The 27,680-nt window shown below is 41.2% G+C and overlaps 3 protein-coding genes across 6 annotated transcripts; 1 reads left to right on the top strand and 2 right to left on the bottom strand.

Annotated features, from left to right (window-relative positions):
- Positions 1 to 252: 252 nt before the first annotated feature.
- On the bottom strand, positions 253 to 14,295 carry duox (dual oxidase). The gene is made up of 33 exons (XM_022192909.2): positions 14,229 to 14,295; positions 14,065 to 14,148; positions 13,826 to 13,990; positions 11,843 to 12,030; positions 11,485 to 11,686; positions 10,123 to 10,289; positions 9,617 to 9,677; positions 9,164 to 9,260; positions 8,935 to 9,025; positions 8,122 to 8,224; positions 7,852 to 8,024; positions 7,569 to 7,744; positions 7,310 to 7,428; positions 7,083 to 7,220; positions 6,878 to 6,991; positions 6,306 to 6,508; positions 5,810 to 5,995; positions 5,333 to 5,558; positions 4,834 to 4,927; positions 4,563 to 4,738; positions 4,398 to 4,467; positions 4,201 to 4,239; positions 3,786 to 3,964; positions 3,440 to 3,670; positions 3,228 to 3,327; positions 3,099 to 3,148; positions 2,878 to 3,005; positions 2,640 to 2,793; positions 2,245 to 2,477; positions 1,995 to 2,153; positions 1,761 to 1,916; positions 1,003 to 1,131; positions 253 to 888 (listed from the first exon to the last, which is right to left on the bottom strand). The coding sequence occupies exons 1-33, from the start codon at positions 14,293 to 14,295 to the stop codon at positions 766 to 768; spliced, it is 4,581 nt and encodes a 1,526-aa protein (XP_022048601.1). The 3' UTR covers positions 253 to 765.
- On the top strand, positions 14,258 to 18,406 carry duox2 (dual oxidase 2). 2 transcript variants are annotated; one of them, XM_051951948.1, is made up of 9 exons: positions 14,258 to 14,374; positions 14,769 to 14,897; positions 15,268 to 15,446; positions 15,625 to 15,682; positions 15,777 to 15,911; positions 16,147 to 16,354; positions 16,467 to 16,681; positions 16,791 to 16,981; positions 17,853 to 18,406. In XM_051951948.1, the coding sequence occupies exons 3-9, from the start codon at positions 15,300 to 15,302 to the stop codon at positions 17,862 to 17,864; spliced, it is 966 nt and encodes a 321-aa protein (XP_051807908.1). In that variant the 5' UTR covers positions 14,258 to 14,374; positions 14,769 to 14,897; positions 15,268 to 15,299; the 3' UTR covers positions 17,865 to 18,406. The 2 variants fall into 2 exon arrangements, with proteins under 2 accessions (XP_051807908.1, XP_022048638.1); XM_022192946.2 differs by lacking the exon at positions 14,258 to 14,374 and having other exon boundaries at positions 14,648 to 14,897.
- On the bottom strand, positions 18,393 to 27,574 carry apba2a (amyloid beta (A4) precursor protein-binding, family A, member 2a). 3 transcript variants are annotated; one of them, XM_022192921.2, is made up of 12 exons: positions 27,431 to 27,574; positions 24,107 to 25,358; positions 23,766 to 23,873; positions 23,497 to 23,536; positions 23,266 to 23,411; positions 22,649 to 22,735; positions 22,377 to 22,562; positions 22,024 to 22,203; positions 21,651 to 21,863; positions 20,528 to 20,647; positions 20,233 to 20,373; positions 18,393 to 19,162 (listed from the first exon to the last, which is right to left on the bottom strand). In XM_022192921.2, exons 2-12 carry the CDS (start codon positions 25,325 to 25,327, stop codon positions 19,091 to 19,093), a joined length of 2,514 nt encoding a protein of 837 aa, XP_022048613.1. In that variant the 5' UTR covers positions 25,328 to 25,358; positions 27,431 to 27,574; the 3' UTR covers positions 18,393 to 19,090. The 3 variants fall into 3 exon arrangements, with proteins under 3 accessions (XP_022048613.1, XP_051807907.1, XP_022048614.1); XM_051951947.1 differs by having other exon boundaries at positions 23,338 to 23,411; XM_022192922.2 differs by having other exon boundaries at positions 23,766 to 23,870.
- Between the last annotated feature and the right edge of the window lie 106 nt (positions 27,575 to 27,680).

Raw genomic sequence — 27,680 nt, 5'->3', positions numbered from 1 at the left:
CAGTAGAACGATCATATGTCGGGTCCAGCACACAACTGAAATCGCCACCAATTACATACTGACCAGGGAGGGAATTTGAATTGAATTTTAGTGGAAAAAGCAGCAGGACCAAGAGGAGCTGAACGCAGATATTTGAGATCTTTCACTAAACAAAACCCTAACAGGTCCTTATTTAATATATTGCCCTGAACAAAGATGTAACATTTAAAGTTGTATTTATAGGTTCAACATATTGACATGACACTGTTAGAATTTTTGTTTTAACATGTTCATTTATTTATTTGTCACAGATTTTTAACACAAAAGCAGAAGAAACCAAGAACATTAAGTTAACATCCCCACAGGTCTGTACTCACATTTTAAAAGGTCAGAACTGTTCTGATGAGATGAGAGGACCTACACAATGTTAGGCAAAAGTTGTCACTGATGTGTGTATGTTAATACAACATTTGCAAACAATGACAGCTAAACTAGTATAGTACTATACTCAGGTGATGCATGATGGTTAAGAATCATTTGGCATAAATTAAGAAAAGAATCTGGTACTATAGGGATTATACTAGCAGAAATAAAATTCCCCATTCCTTATGTGAATGAGTTTAACAATAAAGTTCATGATTTAATCAATTATCTTTCACTTCAGTACAATGAATCAAAAATCAAAACCTGCTAAAGTGGCTCTATGATTGTGGTTTAAAAAATTGTGCTCATTGAAAGTGGCTTGTTGTTCTTTCTGGAACCTTCTGGTCCAAAGCTCAGGAGGACTTAAAAGTTCTCGTAGTGATGTAAGAAATGGGCCTGATCCTTCCTGTTCACCTGCTGGCAGGCTTTCTCCACAGTCTTGGTCATTCCGGGTGGTCCGCAGCTGAACACACCAAATTTACCCACCTACAGAAACAGCACACATTTTAAAGTTAGAAGCATTTACTCACTGTATGTTGTCAGGGCTGGTGTTCTGATTTAAACATAAAAAAGGAAGATGAGGATGGATGAAGGACTGACCTCAGGGTGAACCTCCTGCAGTGAGTTGAAAAAGGACACGAAGGGTGGACGACCGAAATGAGTGACGGACCGCAGGCCGGTGAACAGACTGCGGTTCCACACCTTCTGAAAGTGGCGCTCACAGACATACTGGCCACAAAGAAAAAGGTGAGGACTTCATTAGTGGTTTACATAACATTTCATTACATAACAATAATTGCATTTGACGTTTCAGTAAATAAGCTTATTTGCTCTCCTGTCAAGAGTGAGAAGATGGATGGCCCTCTTGTGTCGGTAAAGATAAGCTAGAAGAGTGGAAATAGCTCTGTCAGAAAGTAGCGAAATCCTCTAACTCAGAAATGTGTTACATTTTATTTGTTTGACCTGTAAAAAAACCAAAGCAACAAGATGTGGTGTAAAGGAGCATTTGTGTAGGATCTATCAGCCAGGAGGAGTGATTTCTTGGAGTCTAGTCATCAATGTGAGGTTGCCAAGAAATCAGCTAAGGAGGCGTTTTGTTTGGATTCAACAAATGAGATATAATGTGTTTATTAGTTCAGCACTCGAGATGCTGATAGTCAGACTTTACCTTTGGACTGAACACGGCCAGATATGAGTGTGGTATCAGTCTTATCATCTACGTCTCAGCAAGAAAACCAGGAAACGTGTTATCCAAAATGTCAAACTAATCTTTTGTTTTAGAACATTTTGAATATTTATCAGTGTTTCAGCCCGCTGTTTACTGGAAGAGACACTTTGAAATGGACTGCAGATCTCACCAGCATGGTAGTGCGGAGGTCGAACTTCTCAGCCACCTGGGTGATGTAGGTGTGGACAGAGACCAGCTCCTGGGTGTCCATCTCCTCCACCTCCCTGATGATGTCTGACACCCACTCAAACTGACGCTGTGTTCGTGTCACCCAGATGAAATACACCTGTGAATAACACACGAGCGTTAGCAAGAGGATTTCGAGACAAAAACACAGCACAGGTTGTTTGACTTTAAGACGCACCTTTTTACACTGAACCTTGGCCTTGATGGAGGACTTGAACACCAGGTCTTTGAGGATGGATGCGAACGGGGTGACTCCGATCCCTCCCCCCACCAGAACAGACACCTCGTAATCAATCCAATCCTGGTGGCCTTCACCAAACGGGCCGTCCAAGTACAGCTGAAGAGAAGATAAATATGAATATCGATGTCATGTAAATACAAGGAATGGAGAAGCAAAGAAAACTATTCAGAATAACTTAATGGCCTGCCTTTGGATAGGCTCCCAGCTCAAGCAGGCTTTCTTCAGTGTAGAGCTCTCTGAGCTGGCTGGTCCAAGGCCCCACGGCTCGGATGTGCAGGCTCAGGGTTTCTTCGTGAGGAGATGAAGTCAGTGTGAATGAGTGGTATTCATCTGTGCCCAACATCAAGCACGCTATGCGAACCCACTGGCCTGATCGATACATGAAGCCCTGTGGTCGCTTGAATTCCAGATGTGTCACACCTGCAGGTGGGACAGATGAGGGAGGTGTTAACTCGCATGCACACACATGTTACATGATTTCAGTGAAGATGATGGGAAAGTCACGTGGAATTAACAAAAACTAAAATTAAGGATGGACAAAATAATGACACATTTTAAAGTTGAATCTTCTAAAAGGGTCACCTGAAGGCAGCAGCTCTGCTCTGACAACAGGGATCTCCACCTTCTTCCTGCTCAGGCTAATTAGTTTGTCCAGCAGAAACAGCAGTGCAGGAGGGATTAGGTAGATGTAGAAACGAGGCTCTTGGAACAGAGCATAACTGCCATGAACAACTGTCTGTTGGATTAAAACAAAGCTGCCGTTACACCACTCTACACCTCCCTCAGGTTTGCTTCACTTAAAAGTAGGAAATTTACTTACTAGAAGGTACACTACAGAGTAGAGGTAATGAGTGACCCAGAATGCACGAAAACTGATGCGGCGGAAGTATTGTAAAGCAAAAACATACATAAATGCAAAAGTAAAGAGGAGCAAGACACCAGTCATTCCTAGGAAAAAAGCAGAGTGAAAAATGAATTACTGTATAATATATGAAGCAGTTCACATCCAGCTTAGTGTGTAAAATCAGGCTCATAATCTACCTGGAACTGACTGAAAGAACCAGAAGTACCACTTCTGAGGAAGTTCAGACCTGAGAGGAAAGCATACTAAATCAGACAAGAGAACTCCCAAAATATCTACTAATCTCAGGCAGACTCTTCAAACATTACCCGTTGTTGACGAAGACTCTGGGGAACAAACACGACAGGATGCTGAGGTCGCTGATGGAGAAGATGTAGAGGTTGACAATATGGCCCAAAGCGTGAACAACTGCAGTGAGAAGACAAACACCAGTGAACAATGAATTAAACATAAAAAGGCAAAGACTCGATCTAATTTAAAATCCCTCTTATTAACACCTGCTATCATTCCTTAGACCAACCTGATAGGATGATGGCAGTCATGGCCATGAAGCGATGGAAGTCAATGGCAGCATCAAAGGGGATGTATCGGTTGAGGAAGGTCTCTCGCAACATCGTGATGAGATTGCGGCACACGGTGAGAAGCATGTAGGGAAACAGAAAGGAGACGGCAGCCGCCGAGCCGCGGGACACGACGATGCCCACCGCTGTTGTCTCTGGGACGCCCGAAGCTTCATCCTGCACACCGTAATCTAGTCACGGGGTTTAACCGGATCATGCAAGAAAAGGATAATGATCAGAGTTAGTAAGAAATTAAAACTGATCAATAAGATCTAGTAAGAGGGTAGAAGAAGAATTTCTACTCACAGTAACATCTATCAAGTGTCACACCAGCTACAATCCCGTATACGACGATGAAGGACATAATATGACGGCGATAATTCTCAATGAAACGTTTGAACTGCTGGACTTTCTGCTGGACGGGGTTCCTAATATACTGCTCACGCCTGGCCTTCACATAGACATTTGGAGTCTTGGCATTTAACCTGAAAATATATACATCCAAGAGATTCTATTAAGGTAATATTCAGTGCTGTGTTGTACATAATGTAAATGGAAAAAGTGGGTAAAAAACAAGCTGGTTTTCTAAACAACAGAAATATTCAAAATGCTCACACAAATGGCACTTTTTGTACGTTGTTTGCTTTAATCCTAATATTCCTCTTTGTTTTCAGAAATTTATTTACTAGAGCAGAAATATTTAAAAAACACACAAGCATACATTTTCCGTCTGCGTAGCTCCGATCCTTCCATCTTGCTGCTGAAAACAAAAGTTGATCAATAGTAAGCAGAGAAACAGGGTCATTGGGGTTGCATGAATGAAATAAATATCAAACTATTACATTGTATGTCTTTGTCTATTGGATGAAGCAACATTTGGGATCTGAAAGAGTTAACAGTCCTGTCCTGTTTTCTAACCTGTTTCCAGGAGAGATGAAGGACACTCTCTGGTCTCGACTCAGCCGCTTCTTCCCCTGTTTCTCCATCCCTGAACACACAACGGACCAAATGATGCATCACACAAAGTCAGAGAAATACGGATATAAAAAAAAAACATCCTTCTATAACAAAACTTTCTCCAACCTTTGACATTGAGTTGGGCAAACTGCAGCTCCGTCTCGTGATCCCGTAAGAGGAAGTGAAAGTCCTTCCATGAGATTTTCTCCTTGTCATCAAAGCCCGCGGCCTGCATCATGGCCTTGATGCCGTCCTCTGCCTGGCTCTTTGACAGAGCACCGTTGGAGATTTCAAGGAAAGACCTGCAATTTATCAAAACGGTGAAGACGACCCAACAAACAGACAGAAAAGAACTCAGCGCAGTCATGTACAAACAGGAGTATTTGATCGATTAAACCTGAGCATCCTGGCAAACTCTTCTTTTGACAAGAAACCAGTTCCACCGATGTCATTCATGGAGAACATCAGCTTGGATTTTTCCTCTGGAGACCCTGGATGCATACAAAGACATAATGTAGAATCACATGTATTTTATTGCTTTCATCATTCTATAAAACCTGCAATAAAATGAATATTTCTGGTTCTATCAGAAGATTTCATATGATGTCTAAATATTGTTTTAGAGGCTTTAGCATCTTTTCATAAATCCTGGATTTGCTCAAAAGTTTTTACACGAATGGGGCAGATTGTTGCAGAAATTCTAAGCTAACAAAAAACCTTCACATACATGCACCAGTTTTGTTGTAGCCTTTATCTTACAAGTGGAAAAAGAAATCAAAGTTCGTATAAAAATTACCTATAATAGTATCTATAATAGTATAATAGTATTTTTAGATGTTGTAGCTAAATGAAAACACAATTAGGGACCACACATATTTTAGAGCCATTATTTTTACCTTTCATAAAAATAACCATCACATCCAGAAACTCTTGAAAGGAGAGGTAACCATTTCCATCTTTGTCTGCTAGTGTGAACATGGAGTCCACAAATAAGGAGTCAGGCTTGATGCCCAGTGCGTCAGCAAACTCTGACGCTGTCAGCTCACACTGGAGAACCTCTCTGGCTTTCTTGCGGGAGATGCCACTCATGTCTCCAGCGTCACGCTTCTCTATTTCCAAGACCTGTTCTCCAGAGGGATAGAGAGAGACAGTTATTATATGTCACCTTAGTGTAGTTACTAATATCACCAACGTCAGCAGAGGACATCATCACGGATGAGCTCACCATCAAGACCAACAATTAGTTCCTTTAGTTTGAGGTCAGGCCTAGTTTGACCTCCAACAAGAACTGATGACATTTTGCGGCAGAGCATGAATCTGCTGGTGCTGTAACAGTGCAGAGGATGAGGTAAACATCCAGAGGCTGACTGTACCTTAGAGAAAGCGTGTCGAATGAAAGTTTCCACAATCTGAGCCCTCTGGTCTCTGGTTAAAGCCTCCTTCAGCAGTTCCGTCTCTCTCATCTCCTTCACTCTAATCTCCTGCATGATGCGTGTCAGCTCTGAGCGCAGGTGCTTGACAAATTCTGCACGTTTGCTCTCATCATCGAAAAAAAGCACCTGGATGAGCACACAGGGAGCATCAGAAAAAGAGATAAACATGATTGTCGGGAGATGAAAGTGATGGAGATAAGGAATCACGCTTTCATCGACAACTGGATGAGGTGTGTGTGAGTGAGGAAGCTGGATGTGCATAAACTGCAAACAAGGATAAAAGTGTACAAAACCTGTCTGGCTATGCTTTCATAAAATGCAGCAGCAACAGCTTTAAAACATTTTCTTTCTTGTAGCATGAATTAGACTGCAGCTGCATTTCCAGATAAAAAAATCTGGATGTCCAAACCATTCAGTCCCTTCCTCAGACACTCACCAGGTCGTACTCTTTTGGTACTTTGAGCAGCAGAGCTTTACGTTGCCGGTCATTGGAGAGAAGAATGTTTAAGTTATCCTGGTTGCCCAGACTGAGGAAGCGGTGAGCAGATCCAAATCTGTCAAAGACCTGCAGCCTCCTCTTCTCATCGACCTCCACGCTGACAGGGTGCAGCTGTTTATTATGGCCCTGCCACTCATATGCTGGAGAGCAAAAACAGAATGAGAAGAGGCGTATGATGGATGCTGGAGAACGATAAGGACGAGTGTGAAATAACAAGAAACACTAAAAAACAGCGTAACGATTTTGGCTCATCAGTTGTTAGAATTTTGTCCAGGTTTCTCACCTGAGTTCTGCAGATAGCATAATTGTAAATATTTAACACACATTAACACTTTATAACCTATAATCGGCTCAGGCTTACAGTTGTGTTTGCACTTTTGTGATCGTGTTCAGCATTGCAGTAATTCTACAGCTGCTGACATTCAGCTGATGTTTGTTGTCAGCTATGAAACCTGACGTTGTATTTGTATTGACACTGGGTTTTCTGTTCGACCTCACAGATTTCATACCAATGATTCCCGCAGCTGGCTCCTCTGTTTTGCCACCAGCTTTTCTTCTTCTCTGGAACTTTCTGTACCGGTACCTCCGATGATACGCCACCATACAGGCCACGAGGAAACTCACTGTGGAGGTAAAATGTTTCACGCTGAAGATGCTGGTGAGTGACATCACTGTTGTTCATGTGCAAAAAGAGAGGGTGAGTGTAATACTGACCAACAGGAAAGAGGAACAGACAGATGACAAATATCCCAAAGCCAGCTTTGCTCCCATCAAAGTAATTAAGTTTTGTGGCATTAGTGCAGGGATGGAGCATCGATGCTTTCAGCTGAGTGGGCTGAGGACAGGGGTCACCTGAGGACAACAGGGAGAGACTTTCTATTTCAGAGAGGATCTTTTAAATAAAAAAAACATGCACTGCATTATACACATTGTATTTTTACCATTCAGCCAAAAGAACACATTATTTTGAATATCAGCAGCCTCTGCACTTGTGACTGCAAGAAGGACGTCATAATACGTTGTGTTGCGGATCGTCTGGATCTCCTCATCTGTAAACAAACTGGAAATGACCCCAAAGTCAGGACAAAGTGAGATTACTGAATAAATGTGCATGAATGAATGAAATGATCAAAAACAGTAAAGGCTGTTATGATTGCATTGCATCTATTTATACTGCATGTTAAAAGCCCTGAAGATTACCCATTCTGTTTGTTCTCAAACCAGAAGCGATCTCCATTTCGAATGCGCTCAAACTGGTCCAGGATAACAGCAGAGAAAACTGGACCTGGACCATCAAGAGACTCCAGCAGCCCCCCTGGGAAGAGCTCCAGTTTTGAGATGTCTCCGTTGTACAGTTCTGATACATCTTGGATCAACTGTGGTAGCAAGACAAAGTTTAAATTCACAGAATTACTGTTGAACTTTTTTAGGGAGTGTTTGATCTTTGTTTAAAGACGTTCAGATGGGAGACTGCAGCTTCTACCTGTGGGTTGGTGCTGTTGAGCTCAGGATTTAAATCTCCAAAGGTGTTTACAGGAGGCAGATCCAGAGCGTTTCTGATGTCAGTGTAACTACTCAGACCAAAGTCTCTGCCTCTCTGGATGGTTTTTGCCACCAGATCTGACCGGGTGAACCTTAGGGGTCCATACATGTAGTCTGTTAAAGTATAAATCAGAGGAAAGCAGTGTATCAGTTTCTACTGCATGAAGTGTTCATGAATGAGAAATTGAGTGATAGAGATAGCCATTAAGACCTCTCAGGTCCTCCACAACAATATTGTCTTCTCTTTCTGCAATCTGGGAGGCCATGCCCATGAGGAGGTCGTCTACATCCTGGCCTGTCTTCACATTGGCGCTCTGGAATGAAAAATCTATTTAACATTGAGGCTTATCTAGGGCCAGGCGTTACAAATTAGTTCAGGCTATAAATGCTGAGGCATCACTTCATGCTACATACCTGCCCCTGTACAAATAAACATTGAATAACTGCATAATATACAGATTGTTAATAATATAATTCCTCCATCATCATTCCTCACAGTGAGTATTTTCTCACCATATCCTTAAAGAACATTTAAAGTATCTGTATTCAGCTCTTTCTTAGGCCAATACCAACTAGAATAAAGACCAACATTACCTGTATGCTGACTGAGCATTTACCAAATAGAAGTGCATTTAGATTTAAATCTGAAATGGCATGTAAAAAATATTGACAGAAAATAGTGTGAATGCATGTAAAGTGGTTTGTATTTAAGAGAATGGCCCACAAATTTGTACTCACAAACAAAAGGGTGTATTTCTCTGTTTCTAAAGTCCTGGATCAAATTCAGCAAAGTTTTTCCTCGTGTTCTCCCTCTGTATGTAAAAGTGACTCCACAGCCTGCTCTCATTTTGAAAGACCTTTAACTACTACTTACAATGAAGAAAATGAAAGTAGGTTGGTGGAGTGTGCGGTGTAGAAGATAAGGTTGGTGTTGCAGTCTTATTCATACCTGTCATGTAACCCAACCCTTGTCACATATTTCACTGTGATAATAATAAAATGCATCAGTATAATAATTATATACCTGCCGCTTCCAAAAGTTGTTACAAAGGCGCATTGCTGGTGATGTGCTCCCATCTATGTTGATGACGCTCCGAAAGTGGCAGGTTCTGTTTCTGTAGCAAAAAGGAGTGTCAAAGCAATTAACTCTGCTTCTTACAGAATCCACATACTAGGTTTTAGATTGTGTCTGTCATTGTTCACAACGGGACAAAGTGAGCTTGAATTATGCCCCAAGAAAAAGAAATCACTACCTCATGTAAACACCAGGTGGGGCCATAGTGATGCCAAATCTTATAGCAGCAACCTCAAACTCAGGAGAGGTCCCTGGATCAACAAACTTCTGGTAACCTGTGAGAGCATAATGCACAACAACTGTTAAACAGTGACACCGAAAACAAAGTCAACAACATTCCTTCTGCATTCAAACCTCCTGCAAATGGTCACAGTGAGAGAATGAATGCAGTACAGACACAAAAATGAAAAGTGAGTTCAGGTGACGGGATCATCTGACCATTGTCCTTTAACTTTCTTCATCCGTGGGTGCTTATTCAGCAGAAGAAAGAGAGTCAGTGTGATGCTTTGCTGACGGAGCGCATGTTTTGCCAAACACCAGTGCCGATAGCTCACCTCACCGTGGCCTGTGGTCACTGGTGCATTACATTTCCTGTCCACTTGTACGCACACGCACTCTGGCTGAGTCTTACCTGGATAAGGGGAAAGCTTTTTGTTGAGGTATCCGGGCAGCCATTCATAGACAGCGATATTCTGCGTGAAAGCATTTTAGAAGAGAAAACGTCAGTGGAGATTTTTAATTTACACCTAAAGCATAACTGTCAGAACTGAATATAACACCACTGGATTAGGTGATAATAACTCCCAATGCTACTTCTTTCCTTCCTGTTTGAAGTAATTTTTTCATAAACTGCACAATAACATATTTTATGATTATAATTTCAATTTTGATTACATTAAAAGGGTTTGGGAATATTTCACCGACTACTCTCAATAGAAGAAAGAAAAAATATTAATATATGTGCATAGCTGCTGAACACAGCTTGAGGAGGACAGAACCGTGCTAATCAAACTAATGAGAGATGACACATTCGCCTTTAATGACCACCTGGCGCTGATGCAACCTCCTTCCTTCCAGAGTGCAAATTAAATCAGCATCTGTGTAGCGAGAGGATTACACGAAGACTTTTCCTTCTACCTGGAATGTGGCCACAACAGTTTTCCTGGCGTTTTGAAACAGCGTCTCATCTGACCAGTCTGGGTTTTCCTCATGCAGTTTGGAGGCGACATAATTGTGGTAGCGAAACCAGATAATCCCCTCTGCTACCGTGAACATGTTCTCATTGGCCCAGGCGTTTCCCAACTCTAAAAAACAGGAGATGGCACAAAATTGCAGGAATTTCTGCTATTTCACTGTGTGAGTAACATCACTACAGAAACAACAAGTCTGTGTGGATTCCCATCCATCCAGGTCATTGGAATCAATATATTGCCATATATAGAAATAGGCTGCATATTCAACATTTCTCATTAACAACCAATAATTCACAGATATTCTGCTCTTTTTCTGTATTGTCCAAGAATCCTATCAGGTTAATAGATGAATATGTGTGACCACTAATGGATGATAATTAGGCTGTTTGTCTTTAAGGTTGTGACACCATAAAGGTGACAACGGGGGAATATCCGCCGTCTCCGCCCCAGATAATAACTACACACCTTCAACAACAAGAGGAACAAAACACTGGTTTCATGACACCTGTGTGGCATCTTCTCTGCTATAGAGAAGGGGATTTACTGTGGTGAGGGTGACAGGCCATTTACACAATAATTAAAGAGTCACAGCCCACGTCAGGCTGGGTCTCTCTTGACTCAGCCTTGCAGGCTGCAACACTGTTTGAGGCTGACCTTGGTGAAATAATATTTGCAAGAATTTTTTGTTGTTTGTTATCAGCAGCTTGCAGTATTGATTGGGTAGGTGTTGCCACATTCAGTGCAGAAATACAAAACAGATTCGAGATTGGCTTAAGGTTTAGTTCACTAATAACATAGTGCAGCTCATTGAGATTTTGTAATATTTGGCCATCAGTTATGTGCAATCACAAGGAGTCTGTGATGGTAAAAATGCTAAAAAAAATAAAATAAAATAAAAAAAACAGATCTGAAAAACTCAAAGGTAACAACATTTTTCAAATAAAATGATTTCCTTTTTCTGGAAATTACTATTTTAAAGCAAGAAGATGTTCAGAGCCAGAGCTGTCAATGATTGTGTGTCCCACATCACTGCTGAGTTTGTGGGCTTTGGGGGATACATTAAATGTCACTGAGCTCAGCTGTTTTGGATGAGCTTCAAGCAATATTTCTTCAGTCACACCTGGCTGTTTGGATGGATGTCCTGCACTTTATTTAAGGAGAAATGTCTTTTTGAGTTTTTGAGTGAAAATAAAGTCAGTTTATTGCTTTTTTCCCTTCTAATCCTAACAGCTCCCCTGACATATTTATGAAATTAATTCTTTGTAAATAGTGTAGGATCTTCAGTTTCAAGTGTAAACTGTCTCACCATAAAGGCCCTGGGGTCCATGTTCTCCAGTAGAGGGATCAGCAGCACTCCACATGAGATTGGTTCCTCCTCCCTGAGGTGGCATGTTATACTCAGAGCCGAAAGTCAAGAGTCCTCCAGAGAAGCTTCTCAGGGTGTCGGACCAGGAAGTGGAGGGGCCATAGATGGAGCTGCCATCTATCCAGGCAGTCACCAGGTTGACCTGCATGTAACGTGTAGTTTTACTTAGATTTAATGATGCATAACACAATGTACTGCTCTGACCTGCTCTTTACATGCAGAGCTCACGTGTATTGTTGATTCTGAAGCCTGCAGAGGTAAATGCAACATTGATTTTATATTGGTAAGGATCAATAACCTGTGTGCGAGGGTTACTGGGACTCTGTCCAGACTCATGGTCCCATGGTCCTCTCTGGAAGGGCAGCAAGACATTTCCAGTTGAAGTGGGGTCAAAGATGGGGTCACCTTTTGGTATTGGGATGTTCATGAACTCAGGTGGGCATCCAGGAGTTCGTGAGTCAAAAATTTCAAATGCAACATGATAACCTGAAAAATGTAAGCACAATTAATAACTTCAAAAAACAATTAGACATGCTGCTACCCAGATAGCAAAAGATGTTAATTCAACATTGATTTGTGGTCACAATGGTTGATTTTTGGTTGAGGTTAAAAATTAATGGTAGCTCAATCTACAAGAAGTTTAAAACCTAGAAAGATGCCATTAAATCATGACATTTCACCAAAATTGTTTCAGTGCGCATATTTTGTAATGCAGAGAACTAGGTGAGACCATTTCTGGGGTGAGATGTGTTTCATAAATTTTAAATTAAGCACCCTTTGCTTGAATAATTTTAACATATAAATTTCAAATCTGCCTTTTACATAATCGTGGTTGCACTCTGTCACCAACATTGTTTCAATATTTGATCAGTCAAAACTGAGCTGAGACTGACTTTTAGCCGATGGTTGAATCAATATTGATTCAGTGTCATTAACAGTTGAAAATCCAACATATGTTCAACATAAATCATAACAAGCGCTTTTCATTTGGTTTTAATGTCAGTCATCAGCACACAGTCAATGCTTTTCAATGTTGTTTCAAAGTGATTTTCCTATTCTGGTATACCAGTCAACATAGAAAAGTTTTTTAAATCTTAATCCAGTTGGTAAGTATCAGTGAAGGTATTAATCTATTGTTCTCATCTACCTTATAAGTTTACACTTATGTGGCCTGAGTACATCGATTACAGGTTAAAGGCTAATATTCTGACAGTACAAATTGGATACTGGTCAACTCGTGCATATGCAAACTCGTGGGTATGCGAACTTGTGTGTATTGAGTGAATGTAAAATCAGTGTTTTATTGTTTATTTATGGTGCTCAGACATGGATTTATAAACCACTGGCAGTTGCTGAATTGTCGTCCCTAACCCTAACCCTAACCCTTGCATACGCACAAGTTTGCATACGCACGAGTTTGAACACGCACAAGTTTGAATACGCACGAGTTGACCAGGTACCTACAAATTAAGCTGTTGTGGTGTTTTATAGGAATATACATATGCATACTTTCCTTTACTGTTAAAATGTGAGTCATGTCAAAATCTATGCAGAAGTTTCAATAAAACATAACAATCTCCCTTTTAGTAATATGTGAAAATGTAAGAGTAGGACTTCTCAAGACATGGGGTAAGAAGCCCCTCACGGACATCAATGGCTTTCAATACTGTAACCTTGTGACTGTTAAATTTCTGATTAAATATATACACTATTACTGAGTTAAAGTAAAACAATAGTATCAGCAATTTTAAAAAGTGTATAACTATCTTCCTAAAAAGCTGACTATCTGAATTTAGCTAATCATGTTTCGCTACATTAGTTAGGTACTGCACCAGCTAGCTAGCTTGAATTGTTTGCTGCTGTTGGCTAAACGTCTGACCTAAATTTAAATATTAATAAAAATAAAGTAAATTTATACATTTTGTCCTCACCACCACAATTCAATTTATTTAAAAAATGAAATAATTCTTATGTGTTACCTAACAGCATAGTTTAAGTCAGAGTAAAATAAAAACATTTGAGAATATAGTTTATCTTACCAGAAGTGATGAGCTCACTTAGGCAGACATTTTACAATGATAATCAAAAATATAGATTTTAAAAGAGAATATCTAACATTGTTCTTAAGGAGACGTCTTCCACCAGTTTACCCTATGAGGATTACTGTAACCATAGTCACCACAGTTAACTCGTTAAAACTCCTGCTAGAACTGTTTCTATCACCGTTTGGCTCACTGTTGACGGTGACAGAACCCGTAACTAATATTTGGTTTATATTCACCAAAGAACAGGGACAGGACAGTCTGGTTCCGGGTTGACGGCAGGCCGGACGGGCCTCCGCTCAGGGCCGTGCTGAGTCTGCGCGGGTTCGGCAGCTGCGGCTCGTGCAGCGGCTGGTAAACTCCGTCCCAGTAGCGCGCGGGCAGAAGGCGCACGAGATGAGAACCTGCGTGCGCACACACACAAAGTAACCAGGTGTGTTGATGACAGAGAGACAGGCAGACGGTGTGTGACACTTACCGACTGCTCCTTTTTTAGGGTTTCCTAAACTGTTGTACCAGCCGTCAAAGCGCGGAACCTCCCAGCTGACTTCACCCTGAGAACCTGTTAATACACGAGGAGCTGAAAGTGAAGCGGCTCTCTACTTTTCTGCGCTAACTGACAGTGAACCGCTGTGTACTTACGTTCACTGACACTGAGCACCAGACCAACCAGTGCACACACACTCCACAGCCATTTACGCAAATCCATTGATGCGAGGAGATGCTCCTCAGCTCAGTCTTCAGCCAAGAGAAGAGAAGGACTCCTGAAAAGCGAAGGCGAGGTGAAGGTACATTTACTATTATATTCCTATTTTATTTCCACCTTGTTGCTTTATCACAGATAAGAAACTAAAATCTAAAAGTCTAACTCCACAGACTGAATAAATAGTTAAACTTTCCAAAACTTTGTTAATATTCCTTTAGACGTTGTTAGAAAACCTAATGCATACAAAAATAGTGTCATGTTCCCTAAATGTCTTTGTGTTTGATAGAAGAAGATGAAACAGTTGTAGTCTTACCCTCAGGAGAGGTTGAAATGTTGTGCTGAAGTAGTGCAGCAGCAGGAGGAGAATGCCACAATCGTAAAGCTGAGGTGTTGCTCAGCTTATCACAAACTGTATGTGACCTGTGTTTCCCAAATGGGAATGGCCACCATCTCTGGATCACACCTCTTTTCCACAGCATTCCACTTAATGCATCATCCTCCTCCTCGGTGACACAAAGGGGCCGCAGGTATAAAAGAAGTGTATGTTCCCTCAACGTTCACACTCCACTCTCTTCTTCAGTCCTCGTCCTTTGACGTCCTTTGAGGTAAGAAAGACTTTTTGGATTGAGCTTTTTTTTCTCACTTTTTATTTGATTGGTTTTCTTGAAAACTTCATACTTAGGTTTAAACAAACAGATTAAAGTCAGGAGCACTGATTTACCTTATAGTGACTGAAGTAGTACAGGATTGCATAGATGTTTTTTTTCTGTCTTTGCAGTAAAAAAAACAATGCAAGACCAAGTTAGATGCTGCTGCAAAACTTAGACATGCTTTTGCTTAATCGTCTGCCATGTTACATGGTGTTAGCAATGAAACATCCCTTATCAGTTGGAGGTAACAGGAGCTGCTATCTCTGCATCTGGAGGAACCTGAGAAGCCCACTGCTAACACTGTCTTCTCTGTTACACTGTCTAGTCTCAGCTGTGTCCGTGAGATCAGACGCTAAGATGACTTTCTACGATGACATTTACCCATTCTACGTCGTACAAAGGACTGCCTTCATCTTCAGTACCCGCTTGCTCACCATTATTCTGGTCTTCCTTGTGGTAGCAGTCGGTCTTCTCCTCATTCTGCCAGGGATACGAGGGAAGTCGGTGAGTGCAGATAACATATTGCTCACTGCAGACAGGTCACTAAACCTCAGAGTTTTTCTCTCCCTCTGTGTTTGTCGGGATGCTTACCGAAAGTGAAAAGTAACAGCATCATTTTATGGTGATTCTTTAGTTTGCCTGCACCTGAAATAATTGTATTCTGTTGTTTCCCTCCTATCAGCGTGTGCTGTGGATGTTCAGAATAATTATCAGCTTGTTCATAGGCGCGGTGATAGTGGGTGAGTTTTGTATTCTTATCATCGTTGTGTAATAAGCACCAGATCTTTTTCTTTTCTTGTCGTCACTGTTTACCTTTATGTAATTTCTCTGCAGCGCTCAACTTTACCAGCGACTGGGCTGAGGCTAGTGTGACCACAAACGCCACCTACAAGTCTTTCAGCAACGCGGTGATTAACGCTGACATCGGCCTGCATGTTGGACTGTACGGCATCAACGTTACTCTGAAAGGTGAGTCACTCCGTTGCTGCTGTTTTGTGTAGATCTGATGTACAAAACAACCATAAGCTGGCGGCCTTAATGATTTAAACAACTCAGATTTTTAGTTAAGATGTTCACTCAGAAGTCTTCTAAAAATTTACAACTTCATCTCGTGGATTCACGTGTCATTTTTATACTTTTGCAAATCAATTATAGGTGTATCTATGATTGCATATGTACATAATTCCCCTTCTTTCTCTCTCAGGGAATCCTGTTGTACAGTTCAATGAGACCATTAACTACAATGAGGTGTTCAGCTGGCATGACACCATGGCAAAAGTGTACGAGGATGCTCTGGAGAGAGGTTTGCCAAACCCCATCCTCTACATTGCTGAGAAATTCACCCTAAGCAGCCCATGTGGTCTTATCTTTCAGTACAGATACTCTGGACGATACGCTTCTGCAACTCTCTGGTGACTATAAACAGCTCAGTCACATTTTGTCAAATAGTGCATTTTCAGCTGGAACAGATGCTTATGTTAAAGTAGCAGAAATTAAAGCTGCTGCTCATTACTTGTTCCACAGGACAGCGTTTTGCTGCTGGTTGATCGCCAACATCCTCTTCTCCATGCCCGTCATTGTGTATGCCGGCTACATGATGCTAGCCACCGCTGCCTTCATTTTCTTCTCCATGGCCTCATTCTCCACCATCATGAATGTGCCTCAGTGTGTTTTCTCCATAGGAACTGCTTCCTTTGAAGCAGAATACAGCCATTCTTTCTGGCTGGCTCTGGCCACAGGTAAAGACTTGGAGCTTTACATATCATCATTTCATATGTTTTGCACTTGAAACTGGCAACCAAAGTGTTCGTTAGAGTAGTGAGTCCCACTAATTGAGATGATTTCCAGGTGTGCTTTGCACCATCATTGGGACTGCGGTGGTGATTTTTGACTTTCTGGTACCAGAGAAGATCAAAGAGGCTTTCAGTGTGGGTGTGGACAGCGATGAAGATGATGATGTTTCTTATGGAGAGGGCTACATGAATTCAGTTTTCATTGATGCAGTGACGATTTCTCCACTGCCAACAAAACTTCCAGCAGTAAGTTGATTGCATTAAGTTGCCGATACTCCTTTTTGGCACATTAGCAATCCTCAGTCATTTTTTTCTGTTTTTAAAAACTTCACTTATTTATTTACAGGCAGCAGCACTGCATGATTCATTGTCCTTGAAAAATGTGACTTAGTTCTACATCTATTGCTGCAAAATCAGCACTCAATCATACTGTTTTTGAGAGCTGGTAACGGTAAAAGCAGAAAGAATCATAGGATTCTCAACTTTCCAACAGTTCTTGAATTATTCATCTATATCAAATCATTCATTACATTTCATCTAAATTCCACTGCTCTACATATATTATTTCAAAATTTGCCACAAAATAAAGATTTCTTAGAACCAGAAATTGCAAAAAACAAACATTTCTGCGTTCTTTTGTACAACCAAAGAGCTATTAGTGATTCAGATGCAACCAACAGACTAGAATGAAAGTTACTATTTCCTCAGTGTTGGTTGCACCACTGGGCACTTAGAAAAAATATTGTACATGTTGAATTCCGATTTTAGATTTTTGTAAAATAAACAATCAGAAGAATCCAGCTTTGGTATTTTCTTTTGTAATTTATGGAATTATAACTATGCCACTGAAGGGAAGATGTTGTGTAATTCTCTCTACTTCTAGCCATGTTGTGCTGTTTTCTTAGAAATACAAGACGTTATATTGCAGTGAAAAATGAGTCCACAGTGAAAGTAAAGTAAAAATGTGACAAAAAAGGCACTGAAACCAAATTCAGAGCATAGATAAAGCTTAGCAGATTCAAATAAAGTTAATAATGCAGCTATTATGGCCACCACAGCGTGAGTTTATTCCCATCTTTGCTGCACACTGACTGTGTTCTTTTTGTTGCTGTTGCAGGACCATATATGATGCCGTCGAGATTTCCATCAGGGAGGTTCTCCAACTATTACTTGAAGATATTTGTGCTGAATGTGTTACAGATTAAGTCTGATTTCACACCTGTTTTAATTATCCATGTAAGTGTTCTGTGTTACACCTGAGATATCTGTAAATAGTTGAAGTTGTAAAGTACATTGTCATGTTGCAGTAGTTGTAAATATAATAAAATTGTATGAACTCCATACAATTTGTATATACACCAATCAATATGGATGATAGGAATGAGATAAACATGTTTAATATTGATTATATTTATGTTGGATAGCCTCATCAGGATTTCTCGCATCACATGCAGATTGTTTGGCACCAACAGGTTGTAATATGTGTATAGTTTCTGAGCAGTTTCACAACTTCTGAGATCCAAATAAATGTGAAAACACCAGAAGAATATTAAACTGCCCAGATAAGTGATTATTCTGTAATTCAGCCAAATGTATTTTATATCTTGTAAGCACCTTCTTTTTGACGTTGCACCTAAATAAAATAAAAACAAACAAGTGCTGAGCAGTGAAGTTGTATTTTCAGTGTGTTTTAACATTACATTCATCCAGCAATGTATATTTTGATACATTCTTGTAAGCTCTGGTAAAGGTAATGATCATCCATACTGTATGTCTTTGAATAGTAGGTGTGTCTTTGGCCTTCAGCGTCACCATAATACACAGAGTTTAGTGCCTTTGTACAGCATATTATTATCTTCTTTTAATACTTACCGTAATACATTATCATGTCCGATTGAGAATGAATCCCTGGTCAGTAATTTTTCATAATCACATGCATATACTGTAGGAGTAAAATGGCCTTTCCAACCAAGTCCTTGAGTAATCCAAAGTATTTACAGTAGAAGTACAATTTTAAACTCCATACACATTATAAAAATGACTAAATAAAAATAAATGTACTAATTTATCTCTTCATAAGAAAATAATCATGACCATAAAGCTACTTCTCTTCAACACCATAAACTCACGTACAGTACTACAGACAGAGTATTCACATTGTAAGGCCATTATGACAATGTAATTCAAGATAAAACCTGAAAATGAGAACCGGATGTTCTTTACAGCATCGCAACAAGAGCCCAGAAAATAAAATGATAGAAAAATAAATTTCCTCCTCCCACTGAGCCACCTGTCTATTGTCTTCACACAGCCAGACATGCAGAACTACAGTGGGCTGGATCCATGCAGGGTCTTCTAGATGTAGATAGGCGTCTCCTGGCCTGTCAGCAGTCTGAACATCACAGCAGGCATCGTCTTCATGTTGATCTGGCAGAGAGGCACAGAAGAGAGGAGCGGGCTGATTACACTGTCGTCTTAACAACCCCATTTATAGATGCACAGCCGTAATCACATCACTTGAATCCAGGCCTAATTTACTCCCTTCTGTGCTACAAGAGAGAAGAGATCTTGGATGCATTTCTGACAAATAACGAGCTCTTGTGGTTTTAATGGAAAAACTAAAAGTAATTCACAGCTGCGAATGCTTGATAAAGACTATTTGTCTGGACATAATTTGAGCAATTCGCAAGGTTATTTATAGTAAACTGTCAGCTCGAGGAAACTAATTTATTTCCTTGAGGCTGAATTCACAAATTTACAAAGCAATTGTTGGACATTTTGGCAAATAAGCTGATTCACTCGTTCGTGCCAAGAGTCAGATTAGAAGAGTGATAACGCTCTCATATCTGCATAATAAACATGAAGCAACAATGGGCAGTCGGTTAGCTTAGCCTGGGGAAAAAAAATTGTGAATAGCAAGGCCAACTCTTTCTAGAAGTAATAAAATACCCCTATCAGTTCCTGAAATGAAAACATGTTTATTTAATCCACCCAAATCAAAAATGAAAATCAACACGTGCTGGCTTTTTGTTGGTTAATGTGCTGGACTTAGGAGAGTATTAGTCTCTTTTATCTAACTCTCAACACGGAAGCAGTGAGTTTTCCATAATATTGAATAGTTCCTGTAAAGAAGAAAAGCGTTCCTTTTGTTCAAATAACAGCAGGTACGTTAAAAAGTAGATTTGCAGTCAAGAAAATGAATTATTTTCCATAAGTTAGCAATATACTGTAAATGGAATTAAACAATCCTCCTCTGCTGCATTACTTAGACTTTATTTTACCAGCTTTTCAGTAAAGATTTAAATATTTAACCATGCCCTTTTTCCAAGGCCTTTTATTGATTTGATTTATTGATTGAATGCATGCTGCAGTGAGTGTGTATCCAATAATATTTGGCCATCAACTAATCTCAAACTGATCCAGCCATGTGTGGCAGAGTGCTTCTGTGGTGCACTAATCAGTGAAAATTGCTGTCTTGTGTCATGACCAGTTCTTACCTCACCCACTGAGACAGACAGGGTTTGAACGATCTTCTCGTGTGCCATGGCAACAACGCTCTGACCATTTATTTCAATGATTCTGTGCCCAACACGAACGCCGCCTCGTTCAGCAATACCGCCTCGCATCAGGCTGCAGATCTGAGGATGCCAAACACACATTATATATGTAACTGCAAAGAAAATGGCACCAGCATCAATCTTCAGAAACCGTGGCACTCCTCAGAAGTTGGCAGCCTTTCATTTTGATACTCAGCCTGAAGTTTAGTGCCACGACGGACAAGGGCTCACTTACGATGCCGTTCTGAACACTGAATCCAAGCTGGAACTTGAGATCAGGTCTCTTGATGAGCACGGTGGTGACAGGAGGACAGCTCACGATGCTCAGCTTCACCTTCACCTGATTCTTCAGGCCCTGGAACAAGCCCAAAACATATTCAAGTTGCAGCCATTTTAAAGGATGACGGTTATTATCAAAATGGGCCATGAAAAGACCAGAACCAATGATGAAGTCTACCACAGAGTACTAACTAGTATTACCTGTAGCCACATTCTGATTTAATTTATTCCTCTCTGTTATAATGATCTGTCAGTGTCTAAGAAACCTTTATTGTTATTCAGTCTCACCTACATCACCCTGCTGAGTACTTGTGACCAATTTGAGAAAAACTTCAGTAGGAACCAATGGGCTTGGAGCTGTAGGCAGCAAACAGGCTGCAGAAGTCAAAAGCTTATGGACTAAAGATTATTGTCATCTTTGCGTTTCCGTGTTTTTTTGCAGGATTGTGTGGATAGAATAACTTGCTGAGGATGCTATGTATAGTTTCATGATTAAATTTGCATGCATTTATTATCTGTTTTGATGCTTAACTTCTGGCCTGTGGGGCCAATGAGGCCTCTAATAGGGTATCAACTCATCTGTTGGTGATTTTCTAAAGCACAATGAAAATAAATGGATTCCCTCTGCCTTTTTTTGTTTGTTTGTTTCTGCAGTAAATGTTCAGTTGTGTACCTTGACTGTTGCTCAGTTAATATGAAAATAAACTGTGCCAAAGATAGAGTTTTTTTTTATTTTATTTTTTTCATTTTATCTAATAAATGTTACTGTGTGTGCAATAACTGGCCTCTTCTCACTTTGCATAAGTGCCTCCCAGTCAAAGCAAATTTAGTATCCTTGCTGTAGCTCATCTCAGTATGCAATTAGCATGAAGGCAGGGGCAATCTGAAGAAGTCACCAGACTCCTAATAGTTTTTGACATTGACAGTCAAAGTCATACTACTGGCAATTGAGAGTCTCCTGTGGAGCTGACCAGAATGTCTTTGCAGTGCAGACAGAAGGAAGCCACCGTGCCATTCCCTGATTCAGTTCTTTCCTTTTGTATAAACACTAACTGGAACTACTCGATAATGATCTGTACCTTGATGATGCCCTGACAGGTGGCCAGTGGAAGCCCCACCAGACTGGTGTCATTGATGGACATGATCTGATCCCCCACGCTGAGTTTTCCAGAGCGAGCTGCAGGGCCACTGTTCAGCATGCTGGCCAGGATGACGGTGGGCAGGATGGAGCCCCAGCCAGACTCCACTATTACCACACCGAGGATCTCCCCTTTCTGCTTCTCCACGTAGAGCTGGAACACAGAAAAAAAGCATTCCCTAAATCTTTTCAAGCACATTTTAAACTGCCAGGCTTTAGAAGATTTGTGAGATTCTCGTGGAGTCATTTCCTTTAAGGGAAATCCATCAGTCATCATCCACAACTTCCCTGCAGCGAAATAAAAAATGCCGCACCTCTTTACAGTTGTCTGAGTTTGAGAAATGGACGAGGTCATCGTGGTACATTTCCTGGGAGTTGATGATGTCACTGTACTGTTTCTGGCTCAAGTCGGTCGGGTTGATGCCATTGGCTCGGAGGAACTCTCTGTAGGCCACACTGAAAGCCTGACCAATGGACTGTGCAATTAGCTGTGCCTATGGGAAGGGGAGCGTTTGGGGAAAACTACTCAGCAGAAAGGCTATCCCAGTTGACAACAGCAAGGAAGTAAGAAAGATCACATTGGTTTCAGGGACTACAGAAAACATATTTAAAACCAAAACTAAATTAAAAATTAAGAATATACGTGCAGTTAAACGGCAGCACTTACGTCCTCTGACTCAAACACATAGCAGATCATCCTGTACTGACTCTTCCCGTCACTAGCAGAGTCAGACGATTCAGAGAAATCCTCCGATGAGGCCTGAGACATGCGTCTCCGAGCCATCAGAACCACGATGCTACCAATGTCTGCGATGTAGGAGATGGTCCGCAAGGCACTGTCCATCATTGTCTCCTACAGAAAGCAAAAATAATGACAATCGTTACATGTGAAAATAAAAACAGAGGGTATAACAACACAGAGATGTAAGAGTTACTAACCTGTGTATCAGCGTTCAGCACTTTGACAGCTTTCGTGGAGATAAACAGGTCCACTTCTGTCATCATCTGAGAGTCTTCGTCTTGGCTCTTTGAAATAAACATCATTTTATTAAGCATTTTACATTTCAGTTCTTTAGTGTGATGTTTTATATTTGATATGCACATTTTCAGCTCATAATCAACGGACTGATATGGGTGGAGGTGAGAAAAAAACAGGAGTGCAACAGCTCCACTGTGTGGTAACTGAATCTACTGCACAGCAGATCTTCCACAAATAGGCCAGCTGACAACACACACTCACTCACACACACATACATTTATAAATGCCATTAATCCACTGCAACCCACAGTAAAGCTCTGCCAGTACTGAAGAACTATCTTCCATGCACCAAATTTGATTTTCAAAACCTGCAAACACACATTTGGCATAAAATGAAAGTCAGATAGTTTGATGTCCGAAGCTCAAAAAGCAACTTGTCAAGTCTTCATGGACCTGAATGCTCAAATTTTATTAAATTTCACTGCTACATTTTGAGGCAGGCTGATGAAATCAGAAAACAGCAGCCAATTTAAATATTTGTAAACCAAATCAAAGTGCCCTCTTGAGGGAAGTGTACCTTAATACGACTGACGGCTTCATGGGCCTGGGACATGCGGACAGACTTAGATGGATTTTTATCCGACAACACCTGAGTGCAGCCAAGGTAGTTAGCAGCAAAGATGATTCCATCAATGAGATCTTCTGGCTCACAGGGACCCGGGACTGTGCAGCAAAACAACAACAGATTGTAATGTGCTGCATAGGTTCACAAAAATGATGAAACTGAAGAATATTCTGAGATATTTACCATCCTCAAAGCTGGGGAAGGAAGCAGCCTCCTGTGTTTTCTTTGAAAATAAGTTCAAAAGTTAGACTTCGAGTGCAAACATTTCATGGAAATAACATTAGAAGTCAGTTATCACAGTAGACATGAGTCAGAACCATGGCCTCAATATGTCTCTCAGAATTTTAGCATGCACAATCAGGAATTTATTTAAATACAGATTCGTTAGCAAGAACTGCAAGAAATTGTACATTCTTATCTTTGAGATGTTTCATCGTGAAACAAATCTTCACCTTGGGAGTGTTACTGTCCCCCGCAGGGACGAGCTCTGGACACTGAGGCCTCATCGGCTCCTCTGGCACGTCCTCAGGCATCACGGTTGTGCTTGGCTTCTCCTCCTGCTGCACACAAACATCTGTTCTAACTGTCTTGTTTTAAAAGCTTCTTACTGTTCTGTGTACATGATGACTCCATATGCAAAAGGCAACAAAGACTCTTTCTAGCAAAGCATGTAATTAAAATCTTAGTTAATTCAGTCTGTGGCACAGTGTTGGTAGATTGGGTACAAATATTAACAATCACAAACCACAGGGGATGAGATGGGACAAAGACTTGGCCTATTTGGATTGGTTACCTGCTGGGGTTTCTCTGGCCGTCTCTGTCGCTCCTCTGGAGACTCTCTCTGTTGTTCCGGTGTGTGATGAGGAGCCAGGGATGGTTTGATAACCCTGGGCTCACTGTCCCGGCTGTTAGCAGCGGAGGGACTGGGTTTGGGAACAGGAGGAGTCTCTCTTTGTGGCTGGGCCTTCTGGCTGTCGGTAGGTGACTGAGCGTGGGTATGACGAGGCGGCGGAGGAGGATGTTGCTTACTGGAACCAGGCCTAGCTTTGGTACGCACAGCAGCCTTTTTGCAGTCCTTGGATGAAGTTTTTGGACGCTGCTCGGTGCTGCTGGTCGTGCATCCTTTTATCCCAGAAACAATGTGCTCAATGTCCTCTCCTGTTCCCCTTCGTCCTCGTCCTTTGCCCTGCCTCTCCTTCTCCTTAGGACCCATGTGAGATGAATCACACTTCCTCCCAGCTCCTGGGACATTGTGGTTCCTTGTGACTCGAGTGTCATCTTCTCGTTCTCTTTCATCACCTCCCTTTCTAATTCTCTCATTCTCGTTGCCCTGATATAGGCCAGTCTGCTTTTGAACACTATTCTCTGTCTCCTCTAAATCCTCTATAAATTTGGCACCGTCTAGCACTTCTTCTATCTCATCTCCATCGTTGAACAAGAACCTGTCCTCCTGGGCCTTTTTCATGCCACCCTCCGCTTCATCTCCTGTAATCGGGGCACAATGTGACCTAAAGCGATGGCTTGTCTTATACGGCTTAGTGTCTGACTGTGATCCCTCACGTATTTCTGTGCTGTGTCGAGGTCTGGGAGTGATCTGCTCAGCAGCGCTGGTGTTATCATTAATATTATCACCTGCTGCATGCTTTATATAGCCTCCATCTTCAGGACTGTACTGTTTGTAATACCTCATGTCCACAATGCCCTCCCTGTTCAAGTGCAGCACCTCATCATAGTCCTGCTCCACATCCGAGCCCACATTGTCGTACTCAGAGCAGGTGTCCTCCATGTCCTCTGGACTCGGGTCACAACTCATGTAATAGTGGTTTGCAGAAACAGTAGGAGTCAGCTGGTCGTTGTCATCATCCTTCAAGGTACAAGGTTGTTGCTCAGCCGCCTCCCTCACCAAACCTCGCTGCTCGTCTTGGCTGTGTTTCGCGAGTCCTGGACCGGGGCACGATGAAGGGCTTGCAGCCAATATTTTGGAAACAGTTCCTGGCTTTTTTCCATGAGCCATAGCTGGCCCCTCAAGCCAACTACCCTAAACCCTGTGAACATGAAAAAATAACCAAATTTGACATTTTTGACAAACCGGCATCATGATATCTGTAAAAAAAAAAAAAATGCAGGACCAATTTAGTCATCAAGATTCTAGATTCAGATAAAGGACAACCTTTTCCTTGTTCACTTTTCAAGCTGTTTGATTACAACCCAACAACACATTTCTCTGAAACTCTTAACACAGTACCAGATTTCAAAAACATATGGTCAAAAATCTTTATCTGTATTTACACCAAAATTTTGGGAAGAGATCTCCTCTTATGTTACAGTGAATATCTCTGTGTTACATTTTAAACACACAGCGACACAAATCCTGCTTTCGGAACAAACAAAAGTCACCTCTAAGTGATAAAGCTACATCCATCCATTACTTCTACACAATATCACACCCATGTTCACCATCTCACTCCTTTTGAATATGATGTTTGTTCTCTGTCATCTTGCCCGGCTGTGTCTGCTCTAATTTTGTCTTGACGTCCTGCAGAACAGGAAACCTGCAGTAAAACTGCTTTAAGTGAGTGAGTCCAGCAGCATATGATGTCTTTTCTGTAAAATCGCTGATATTTTTTGTAATCAATCCTTGAAAAATGGATGAAATGTGGTTAGTGTGGCTGTCATGTTTATGGCCCAGGACTTATGTCCTCTGAGGGAACTGTGGAATAGTAGATCATTCCTTTGACACCTGAATATAATCTCTGAATAGATATTTGCCCTGAACGAAGGAACAACACCCCATGAAATGGTAGATGAACAGATAAAACAAGAGTGTAATAAAAATGCACATTTGTTCACACTTTATGATGTGTCAGTAGTGTGAGGAAACAAAAAACAATTAGAACAAATCTGAATATGTCATTGTGGTTAAATGCTAAAATTCACTCACTCAAATGGGAATATTATGTACTGAATGCATTTAGTCTTTATGAATCTGTGAATGTGAAATATTTTTCAGTTTTAAAATGATCCCTTTGAGCTTGGGGAAGGTGCAATGTGCATTTTCCTCTATAACTATGTTCTGACATTCTATAGAGCAAATAATCATAATTGGCAGATTGATTGATTATAAAAAATAACAATTATTTGCAAACCTACAGTTACAAAGAATGCATCAATCCAATATAAAAATCTTATTAATTTTGCTTATAATTGCACATTTTGAAGAACCAATGCAGTGACTATGTTCTAAGAAAAACAATATAAATCCCTGTGGTCCATCAAATCCACTCTGTCATGATTTGAACCAAAGAAATATCAAAGTGCAAGTAATACAGGCTTTATGTGTGATTAGTAGTGACTGTGGTACACCCTGAGCAGTGGTTCTGCTACACGCCCAGTCTAAACATGTCACATCAACACCCTCATTAAACATGAAGCATCAGAGCTGAAAACACCTCACTGGGATGTTCGGGCTCAAGCTTCTGGATGCAGTTCAACAATCTCCACACAATGAAACGAATCCAACCGATCATAACGGAGCTCAGATTACGGCATCACCCCACTAAACCAATAATCCCAGCTCGCAGACCTAATCATGACCTCTCCATGGTGCTGAACTGCCACTTAAAACAATAAGGGTCATTATGGTCTTACGCTGAGGTGCGGTTTTCTGGCGTTTTCCCTGCCCTTGACGTGCTTGTGGTGATATTTTATAAACCTATTACGCCGAACTTCTGCCGCAGCTGCAGGGGTGGTTGTTGTGGTGGCTCCCCACAAGTGGACACCGCATTCCCATCTTCCCAAACGTCGATAAGATAATCGGATATATGGTTTTGCTGCGCGTATAGCACGCGGTGATGGAGCTGACTCCCTAAACACTCTGCTTTTACCATATGGAGGCATCCTGTTTTAATGCTGCTGCTGCTGCTGCTGCTGCTGCAATTCACATCGACCTTGATTTGAGGCTTCGAGACTGCACCATGCTGACATCCAGCTACAAAGCTGCTGCCTGCCACAGGAGCACATCCAGCTTTGTCTGCAGCTCTCCAGCCGAACAGGCCTACATGCATCACTATCACATTTTGCGTCTCTCTATATATAGATAATTCTGCGTGCCACTTACCGACATCAGTGCTGTGGGCGGCCCTGCTCGTGAAATGCCTGGGTGCTGATCAGATCAGATTGCTCTCCGGAATGGTGATTTTTGAATAAAAGCCGCACAGCAGCCCAGGAACCTGTGTAGAAAATACACACCCCATCATGTGCTCACTGGTGGCACTGGTGCTGCCCCAACATAAAACACCGCAAGAGACCAAACGAGTGCAAAATAACCGACACGTGGTGTTTTAGTTTAAATCATTTGGTTATTTGTA

This window comes from Acanthochromis polyacanthus, chromosome 8 (assembly GCF_021347895.1).
Source record: "Acanthochromis polyacanthus isolate Apoly-LR-REF ecotype Palm Island chromosome 8, KAUST_Apoly_ChrSc, whole genome shotgun sequence".
NCBI classification, from domain to species: domain Eukaryota; kingdom Metazoa; phylum Chordata; class Actinopteri; family Pomacentridae; genus Acanthochromis; species Acanthochromis polyacanthus.
This window is presented reverse-complemented; position numbering and strand designations above follow the sequence as displayed.